The sequence below is a fragment of the Artemia franciscana genome, chromosome 5 (assembly GCF_032884065.1).
Source record: "Artemia franciscana chromosome 5, ASM3288406v1, whole genome shotgun sequence".
Taxonomy (NCBI): Eukaryota; Metazoa; Arthropoda; class Branchiopoda; order Anostraca; family Artemiidae; genus Artemia; species Artemia franciscana.
In genome coordinates, this window is record NC_088867.1 from 48772332 (window position 1) to 48783364 (window position 11033).

Consider the following 11033-nt stretch of genomic DNA (forward strand, 5'->3'; position numbering starts at 1 on the left):
ATCTATTTATATATATATATATATATATATATATATATATATATATATATATATATATATATATATATATATATATATATATATATATATATATATATATATATATATATATATATATATATATATATATATATATATATATATATGAACGCAGTGGTGGGCACATTACATTTTGTTGAAATTAGAATCCGGAAAGGATTTGGAATATGTATGACCGGACCTCCTGTATGTTTACACCCTCCTCTTAGGCTCTGAATGGGAGGGGGAGGGAAGCAATACCTGTGTTAAACAAGAAGACATAAAAATATATATAAAAACAGGAAAATACGATATTCTCATTGAAACTTCTTTTTTCGTTTTATTTTTCCTTGGAGTCAATCCAAAAATAGAAGCAAGTCTTGCAGAATAAAAAACAAATTATAAATCCTGGATTTATTATAGATAGTAAATTCTCAACCTTTGTTTTCAAATATTTGTTTCATTATCTAAGTAAACAAGACTAAAAGTATAAACTGATTTTTTCCATTAATTTAGTATATTATTGCTTTGATCGACTTACAATGTACAGGTTCTATTTTCTAACAATTCTTAACTTGGCGTTATCTCTCCCATTTGGTAAGCCTTTCAGTTACTTTTAGAACCTCGGGCGGCTTGAATTCTAGCATTACTTTTGAAATTTTTCCTTTTATGATACAACTTCAAATGCTGCTACTAGTGGCAGTTATAATACTACTATTTGTAAGATAAAAGAAAAATAAAACAACTTCCTTATCTATATAGTTCTACAAGGAAGCAATAATTATTATTGTTGTCTTGTCAGTGGTCATCCAATCAAGAAGTGTTATTCTATAGCAATAAAAATTGAAAACATTGAAAAAATTGAAAGCAATGAAAAAAATTGAAAACAAAATTTGAAATCATAAATCTGGAAAAATAGGAGCTAGTGGCTTAGTTGGAGATGTTTCCATACCCCTAGTCTAAAAATCTAAAATATATATTTGTCGATTAACAAATTTAGTAAATAATTCACACACCCAAGAAGACTTTCGGGCCACGCAACCATCCCGAAAACACGTTTTTTTGAAATTTAAATGCTTTATATTTATCGTGTTGTAACTTTATTAATTATACGACACGTTATGACAACTTGTCATTGGAACATATTAGCTTGGAAAGCAATTTTCATGGATGAATCGGTCATAACATGTTGATAGAGCGAAGGACGTGAGGAATTTAATTCTTTGGACAAAGTTTCGTTGAGAAGATTTGGTAATTAGTATGATTATGACAGCATAAAAATACCAGAAAAGTGATTATTGTGATGATAACTATTTTAACGGTATGATTTTTCACGTTATTGAAGCGAAAGATTATTAAAATAAGGGAAATATTCAGTCAGCTATAGTTGAAAATCTATTAATATACCCACTAATGTTTCTAAATTGGAAGGCTGAAAGGAATCACTATGACGTTCGAGGTCAAGAAAAATGGAGTCACAAATTCTGAAAAAGAGTAAGAAGTTTTCAAACTCAAGTAGAATACTAACACAAAAAAAAAAAAATATCTATTAATCACAGTAGTGGCGTGAATATGGCATACCAATTACTTATAGAAAGACACAAGCTCGTTCGCCATCCTCAATGGCACGATCTGGTAGACTAGAACCAATTCAGGACGATGGAGGGAAGTGTCTAGTATATATGAAGTAATCGTGACATGCAATTGAAAAAAGTTTAAGCAGGCTTTTCTTAAAATTAACTTTTTAAAAAGGTTTTGAAAAAGAGCTCTCCCAAGAAACGCAAAGGGCCGTATAAAACTTAAAATCAGCAGAAATAAATTTATATAATAATTTAAACAGAGAACGTTCAGATATTACAGCTAAGAAACAAATGAAAACCAAAACCGAAAAAAAATTAAATTAAACGATGGTAGCAAAAATAAAGATAACAGGTACCAATACAGATTAATAAATAAATCTTGAAACGACTAAAAATTGAATTGAATATTCAAGTCAAACATAAACGAAGAAAAATCACTACAAAAAGGAGATTGGCTACTGCCTTCTACCTAACCATAAAAGTCTAAAGCCTATTGCGTCATATATGTTTAATTGGAAACTATATGTGTCTTGAACAGCGTACTTTTGTTTTTTAAATATCGACAACAAACAAACAATATGTCGCTATAATAATCAAGATGAGTGGTCAGAACTAATGAACATACACTGAAAATTTAATATATGATTATATTAGTTCCTGGCAACTAGGCAATTCAAGATCTCACTGCGCTGTAATTTATATTTTAATTTTCAATATCAGAATATAAAAGAAAATAATTTTAATGCAATCCGTATTATTTTATGGCTGTTTTTTAACTTTTTCAAAGACAATCAAGCTATAATTTATCTTGCTGCACACTATTTTTGAGCTGCAAAAATTCTGTTATTTTTAAATTTTGTTGTTTTTCTTAGGAGGAAAGTTCAACTCAAAGCAGTATCCTTGGGAACAGGGACCATATCTACAAGGAGATATCAAATTGACTGAAGAGCAGGCGAAGAACGGACTTCTTAACGAACGTTACAGATGGGCTGATGCTACGGTTCCTTACGTCATAAGTGGTGACTTTAGTAAGTCCTTTAATCTCAGATACATCAAGAATAGCATCGTTTTTAAAGTAAATACTTTTTAAATGATCTTAAGGATGTGAAAAAAAAGAGCATTGCAAATGTTTTAATTTTTTACTTTAATAAATAGAAAACTATTAAAACTTTAAGGAATAAATATCAGTATATGTATACTAAGATGAAAATCCACAGTCATTTGGTTTTTTTCTTTTTCAGTAAAGTGTAAATTGTATTCTGTTCTTGAGAAGAAATGGGGGTTGTCAGTTCTAATCTTGATAGTTTTTGCTCGTTCTGTTATTTGACTGGCTTATTTATTGCAATTTCTTATCTTTTTGGGTTTCATTTATTTATTGACGGCGATTTGTGATAGTCTTACACTCGGAAGATTATAAGAGTTTATTTCTGCTCATTTTTGGTTTAACGTAGCTCTTTTTTTTTACTTTTTTTGAAAAACTTGTTTTGTGGAAAAAAGTATTTTTATAATTTTTTTGTTTTGTATTTACATAGTCTTTTTCATGGAAAAGAAAATATATTTTATACCTTTGCGGGTTTTCTATAAGAATCCATCGCTTGGCTTGCTATTTGTATCCTGGAGAAATTTTTTCTACAATTTTTATTCCTGACACAAATAGTATTGTTTAATTTTATTATATACCTCCTCAAGTTAACCATAAAAATAAGACTCAATACCATTCCCAACTAATTCTATCTATGCTCTTTGAAAACCTGGATACACTTATACTATTTTAACTTATTTAAGTTGCGAGAGCAGAAGTAATAATAGTAGTAGCCCGGAAAGTTTCAAATTAATTTCCCCAGTCGTTCTCGATCCATTAATGAGGTGTCTTATTGGCAACCATATGCACAGTGCCTTTTGATTTAGTTTTAAAGCATACTCGGCCATTTGCATAATTTGAAGGGGGTTGACATATACAATTTCTCTAGAGATATACTTACTGGACCGCTCTACTATACTTACTTAAGTCCCGTCCATCCTCGCGGGACGTTTTGGGGCCACTCCTTTTGACAGGGCATGAACTAGGGCTCGGTACGTTGTTTTATCGTGTGCAGTTTGAGTCAACTCTACGATGCGCTTTCGGTCAAAGTTTTCAATCCACCCCTTGTGAGGTCTTCTTCGCGGTCGAGATCCATCTATTGTTCCTTCGAGGGAGATTTTTATTAGACGGTCGTTGTCCATTCTTTTGACATGCCCGAGGCATCACATTTGTTGTAGTTTGATTTTATTTAGGAGTGTGTCGAAGGACTTCAGCCGTCTTCGCACTTCCTCATTGGTCACGTGTTCAGTGTAGGTGATTCTTGTGATGCGGCGGGGACATCTAATCTCGAATGTAAGTAGGTTGCGCTCATTTTCAATCTTCAGGGTCCAGGTCTCACACCTATATATAGCAATTGGCACAATCAGGTTGTTGAAAAGTTTAACTCTCATTTGGTTTGGCAAGTTTTGGCATTTCCAGATATTTGTGAGTCTCTTAAAACTGGAGCTAGCAAGAGCTAGGCGGCGGTGGATGTCAGAGGTATGACAATTGTCCGCTGCGAGGAGAATGCTCAGGTAGACAAGTTGGTTGACCGTTTCAACTGGCTGGCTGGTAATCATTATGCAGGGAGACGCTGCTTGTTTTTGGCGAGACGTGACCATAACTTTTGTTTTTTTGGAGATAATTTGCATGCCAAAAGGTTTTGTGGCTTCGTTGAGGTAGTCTGCTTGTCTTTGGAGATCAGGGGCTGTTGAAGAGAACTGATCGATGTCATCCGCATAGGTAAGCTTTTCGGTTCTTTGGCCATGCGGTACCATTACATCTCTCTTTATTACATTACATCTCCACTTACCCACGACGATGAGCATATCTTTCTTTGGTGTTTGCTCTACTATGCTGAACAAAATTACCTTCTCAAAATTTTGACTGGATGTGTTTGGAAAATGAATGGGATTGAGAGGAGGGCTCCTTGCCCTCCAATCTCTTTTTACTCTTGAAAAGAGCACTAGAACTTTCAGTCTCCAAACGAACTAGCTCCTTTAAAAGTTTCAATGATGTTTCTGGCTATTATAGAGTGGCACTACCAATGATATTGCTTATATGGTTTTTTTGATAGCCAGCATTCATATAGTCTTTTTGTTTAATTGAAATCCCCCCAAAAATCTCCCCAACAGCTTCACCTTAATACCATCTACGTCATTAGTTACAGTATTTGTAGTGGTAATATTAATAGTATATAGCATACACATAGTGCCTTCTGGCTAGTTCATAATCCACTACAACTTACCCTTAAAGGTCTAACTTAATAATGTAGGCCGTTCTTGAGTTATTGTTTTGTCACCCTTTCGAAAATCTACCTGCTCATAGTTCGTTTTGATCTAGTCAATTATCTTTTTTATACCCCTTGAAACCTTCACCTTCGTTCTCTTAGCCTCCATAGTAGCAATGGCTGCAGTAGCATTAGTAGAAGTACGCACATAGCACCTTTGGTTCTTCAATATTCCTTCAGCACACGCTGAAAGTATCAAATTAATACCATCAACCGTCCCTGAAGTATTTCTAATGTGTCCTCTTGACAACTTGTGTGCGCATAATGTGTTTCAAATTAGTTCCATATAGTTTCAATATTCCCCAAAATTTTCGCCCTAATACCCTTAGTTTTAGTAGCAGCATTAGTAATAGTTAGAATCAAACTGGTTATTATTTTCTATTCATACTCCTGAAAATAAAATAAAATCAAACCTGTTTTTTTCTTCTTTTTTTTTCTTTTTTTTGATCTAAGACTCTCTGCTTATTTGTAATCTAATACATCCCTATTTACTATTATTTCCTTCACTTTACTACTTGTCTATCTTACCCCTTAGTCAACATTCGATAGCTTTCCAGTTTTCTAATTTCTCACATACATGTTTTCTCTCCTAGTACATTTTATCGGCCTTTTCATAAAAACTTAGTTTTTAACAATTTCCCCATCCATACGATTTTTACCTATCTATTTACCAGACAACAATTTCAAAACTCTCATTCTAGCAACCCACGGCGGCATGGCTCTGTTTCCCATCCATTAGGCCTATAACATATTACATTAAATACAAATTTACAATGTTTATACATTTTTGTACTTTAAAATACTTTCACTTTTCCCCAAACCTTTCGCCCTTATACCCCTAGTTTTAGTAGCAACATTAGTACTAAAGGATAGAATCAAACCGGTTAATGTTTTCTATTCGTACTCCTGAAAACAAAATAAAGAACAATCCTATTTCTTTCTTTTTTTTATCTAAGACTCCCTGCTTATTTGTAATCTAATACATCCTTATTTCATTATTATTTCCTTCACTTTACTATCTATCTCTTTTTAATCAGCATTCCATAGCTCTCCACGTTTTTAATTCCTCGCATACATAATTTTTTCTCTCCTAGTACATTTTATCGACCTTTTTCCTAAGTTTTTGTTTTCCTTTTTACAATTTCCCCATTCATACGGTTCTTCATCCATTAGTTTACCATACAACAAGTTCAAAATTCTCATTCTAGCTACTCACAGCGGTAAGGGGCTGCTCCCATTCATTAGGCCTACAACGTATAACATTAAAATGCAAATTTACAATGCATATACATTTTGTACTTTAAAATATTTTCAATTTTCTTAAAATACTTTCAAAACACTTTTCACTACATTTACATGAATAAAGAAAAATACATAACATCATTTTTTTTCATCACATTTCGACACAGTTTACTCTCTCTGGGCCTTGCGTTGTAGGATAGCAACAACAATCCTCAAAAAGTTTCCCAAAAATCAAAAATTTCACAATCTAGGTGAATCGTATCCCCCTCAACGTATAAAATAAATTCCACTATTTTAAAATAAATTGCAAACAATCATCAAAAATGACTTCAAATCTAAACTCCATAATCTAAAAATTCATACAAAATCCGATACTATTTCTACATTCCCTAAAAATATATTCAATCTTAAACCCCACATAAAAATTCAAATCAAATATCGAACTTTAAACTCAAACACTTGATTAAAAGTTTGCAATATTCACATATATTTCATAAATATATATTCCTTTTTTTCACCAAAATTAAAAACTCCCTTTTCTCTTCTACCTAAATCCTTACCACAAATTAAAAAATAAAAGCCATATAAATCTAAAGCCTTAATCCTTTAAACCCTATACTTTTTTCTCAACTCTCCTTTTGTTTTTGTTTTCCTTTTTAACTACACATCCTTACCCATCAAGGCACAAAAACTGCTCTGTTCTACTTTAGACCAAACATATCCTCAATTTTCTTACACTTCATAATCCTTACCGTTTTCCATTCTGTTTCCACGCGATTTATCACATCATAATCTTCTTTCTGCTTTTCTTTTCGTTTCCACGCGTAATAACAAAAATACGATATTACATACACTATTGTCCTCATATAGGCCTCATCATCTACTTTAGGTACATAGCGCTCTCTAAGTTAAATTCTTCTTTTTTACCTGTAACACTTGCTAACAACATCCTCAGTCCTACCATATTTGTTTCTTATTTTTCACATTCAAACATTGCGTGACATTACGTTTCTAGTTTTTTCTCGTATAGTTTACATAGTCCATTACTACCACTCATATTCATCTTTACTTTCGACTCTTCCGTGGTTACCAAATTGTGCATAAAGAAAAACATGTGTTCTTTAACTTTTGGTGGCAGCAGGCAACTTTCAAGTAGCATGAAACTTTTGTCCACCTCTTCTTCACTATAACTACCATTTTCAATTGTTTTTAATGGAGGAAACTGTTTCTTTTTTTCATAATATTCCTTAAGTCTTTCTTTGACAATGTTTCTATTTTTCTCATGCGACATTCCTGATTTTTCTATTTCATAAATTTATTCAAATTCTTTATTGTATTTCGGTAGATGTTTCTTTTCTTTTCTTTTCCACATTTCATTTCAAGCTCTTGTCAGTGATTCTTTTTCCTTATCATTTGTTCCAAGTTTTCCTAATAAAAAGTTCTTTCATCTTTTATTCCATATGTATGACATGAGAATCCCCATGGTATCTATATTTTCATATTTTCTGTTTTCAATTTAGTTGGAAATTTTTCATTTCATATGTACTGGTAAATTGCACTCACAATATGCGTTAGATGTGTCTTTTTGGTTGCGAAACAAAGGACAGATACCATAAAACTGAGCAAGCAAAGGTATTCACATACTGGGCCTTCTGGTGAGCAGTCAGACCTTTTCCATATCCTTGTCTAAGGACATTTTTGAATTTTGATATCGTATTTATCCAGTTTTCCGTAGCAGCATTAGTAGTACCAGCAGTGATAGTAGTAGCAATATAATTAATAGTAGTAGCCTTAGCCATAGTTGCAATATTAGTCAAAGTCAGGGGCGAATCTCCAGCACTTTTTTGGAGGGACGGGCAAGAGGGGTTCATATTTGGATAGTCAAGGGCCCTGGACTATATACTATTTTTTTTTCAAATTATTGGGGGGAAAACTGCCCTCCTTCCCCCCCGCCCCCCAGACGACGCTCCTGATCATAGTGGTCGAATGGGTATTACTATTAGTAATATTACTAGTAATAGCGGTATTACTAGTAGCAGCAGCAGTATTTACGCATCGCCTTTTGGTCGGTTGAGCATTCCTCTCACTGATTCATGGATGTTTCAACTTAACACAATTTGCCATTCCAATCACAGCGCTCATATGTCGTTTTTGTTAACCATTATATTCATATGCTTCTTGAAATTTTCATCTTAATGATCGTAGCCTAACAAGTAGCTGCAATAGAAGTAGTAGTTGAAGTAGTAGTTGAAGTAGTAGTAGTAGTAGTAGTAGTAGTAGTAAATATAAGAGTGATAGTAGTATTAGTAGTAGTGTGCATATATTGCCTTTGCCCTTTAGGATTCGCCCTTTAAGTGATCTTGCCCCTTAAGAATTCATCTAAAAGGTTTCTTATGGTGTCTTTTTGATTTAGTTCAAATTTTCCCTCAATATTATAAATACGGTATTGTAGTAGTAGTAGTAGTAGCGGTCACAACTCCACCACCATTTGTGGAACTGGTGGGACATCAGTATGAAGACAAAAATTTCTGTATATAAAGTGGCTGTTAGCTATGTTCTCTTCTATGCAGTCGAAACTTTGCCACTGAAGGCGCTTCATCTCCATGATTTGGAAGTCTTTGACCACAGCTGTCTACGAAACATCTTGAGGATCCGATACTCCGACAAAATCTCAAATGGTGATGTGCGCCACCACTGCTGTAAAATCGAACCTACCACCTCGATTGTCAAACAGAGAAGACATTGGCTTGGCCATATCCTTAGAAGACTCAATGACCACCTCATAAAGCAAGTGCTTCTAGCTGCCCCGTCACCAGATTGGCGCAGGCGACCTGGCGGTCAATTGAAGAATTGGTGGGCAGCTGCCAAAAACGACCTTGATCCCATTGGTGGATTTCGAAGATTTGGCAGAAAGTGAGAGAGCTGCTGGCTCCGATTTGTTCATGAGTTGGCGCAAGATCGTGACAAATGGAAGTCAGTCATACTTAGTCTTCTAGATGCCGGGTGAGGTGTACTTATCTGGTCCCGCTACAGGTAAAAGTAAGTAAGTAGTAGTGGTGGTAATTTTAGCAGCAGTGATAGCATGCAAATATTGCCTTTTCGACCATCTCCCTTAATATTTCCTAAAAGTTCCAAAGTAATTACTCTGTCATTCCCGGGTTATGCCCTTTCGACAATCCTTGTACACATAACGTGTTTTGATTTAGAGTTAGATTGTCCCTCGTTTTTTGGAAGGTAAAGTTCAAACATGCATACCTTTCTCAATAACCTATACTACATGTAAACAATGAATAAAATACCTAACTTACAGCCCTTGCCTTGTGGACAGTGGGGAGGTCAAAATCCCCAAAAACATAACTACTGGACCTTCCAATAACGCTGAACAAAATAACTTTCAAGTTTTGATCTTATGGGTTTTGAAGAATGACGGGCTTGGGGGAAGGGAGACTGGTTGCCCTCCATTCAAATTTTACTCTTAAAAAGAACTTCTGACTTCCAATCAAAAACTTCTGACTTAAAGTCGAATGAGGACCATTCAAAGTTCATACGATCACCCATTCAATACAACCTTATATGCCCCAGGGCATAGCTTAGAACCCTACATCCTGGAATCTGGGAAGTTGTTTCTGCCACCCTGCAGTCATTGTTATATGCTCTTTGGACTATCATGAAAAATATTTCCATACTTTGGGGGTTGTATCAGCCTCAAAGGCTTTGTTATGTGATTTTGACTATTTTTTGAACAAATAGCCCTCTGAAAAGTTCTTTCGAATGAAGTTTGAGAATAGAGGACGTGAGGGGGGTGTATAGTTGCTCCCCGATCACTTTGACTCTTAAAAAGGGCAAATTAACTTGTGATTTCTAATTCAATGAGCCCCCTAAAAAGTTTATACGACCACCCTTTCCATAAGAACCTTATATTCCCCCCAAAACACAACTTGAATTCCTTGCACTGAGGGCTGTGGGGGGGGGGGGGTTTCATCCTTAAAGACGTAATTACTAGACCTTTCAACTATCCCGAAGGAAATGGCAATCCCACAATTTTGATTGGATGTGTTTAGGGAAACGATAAGCGTGGGGGGGGGGGCTGGTTGACCATCAATCTCTTTTGACTATTGATAAGGGCACTAGAGCTTCTGATTGTCAATCGAATGAGCCTCCTAGAAAGTTTATACGACCATTCTTTCTATAAAAACCTTTTATGACCCCAGGGAATTGCTTACAAACTTTGCCCTGAGGGGTGTGGGAGGGGGGGGGTTGTTATCTACAACGACACAATTTCCGGATATTTTAACTGCGTTGAAAAAAATGGTTGTCTCAAAATTTTGATTGGATCTGTTTGGGGAAATGATGGGTGTGGAGGGGGATTGCCCTCCAATCACTTTTGACTATTAAAAAGGACACTAATCCTTCTAATTTCCTATCGAATGAGCCTTTTTGAACTTTCTACGACAGCTCCTTGTATACTAAGTGCCCTGGTCTAAAAAACAAACAAACACATAAAAAATAATTCTTTTTGCCCACTTCACTATTCACTTAGGCAGGGTTAATGATAAAATACATATGATAAAATACGCTGCCTATGATAAAATACAAATTAAACCAAAATAAGAAAAACAATGCTATAACAAAAATATAAACCCATTGAAATGGTGATAAAGACGGTGTGTCCAAAACTGGAATACAAGAGAACAAAGGGAAATATGAAAAAGACATGAGGTAATGAATGAACTACATTCTACAAATTAGCCTATATATTCTCATTTAAAACAAAATTGGTGTAAATGTATAAAAAAAACTATTTGTGAAGAGGATGAGAAAGAAACAGAAAAGGGGAGAAAAG

At 34.6% G+C, this 11033-nt stretch overlaps 1 protein-coding gene across 1 annotated transcript in view; it reads left to right on the forward strand.

Moving 5' to 3' along the window:
- Positions 1-538: 538 nt before the first annotated feature.
- Positions 539-11033, forward strand: part of LOC136027531 (zinc metalloproteinase nas-7-like) — a 26223-nt gene continuing 15728 nt past the window's right edge. The window contains exons 1-2 of the mRNA XM_065704882.1: positions 539-615; positions 2471-2626. Of these exons, the coding sequence (XP_065560954.1) occupies positions 561-615; positions 2471-2626 (211 nt within the window). The 5' untranslated portion in view covers positions 539-560. The remainder of the gene's footprint in view (positions 616-2470; positions 2627-11033) is intronic.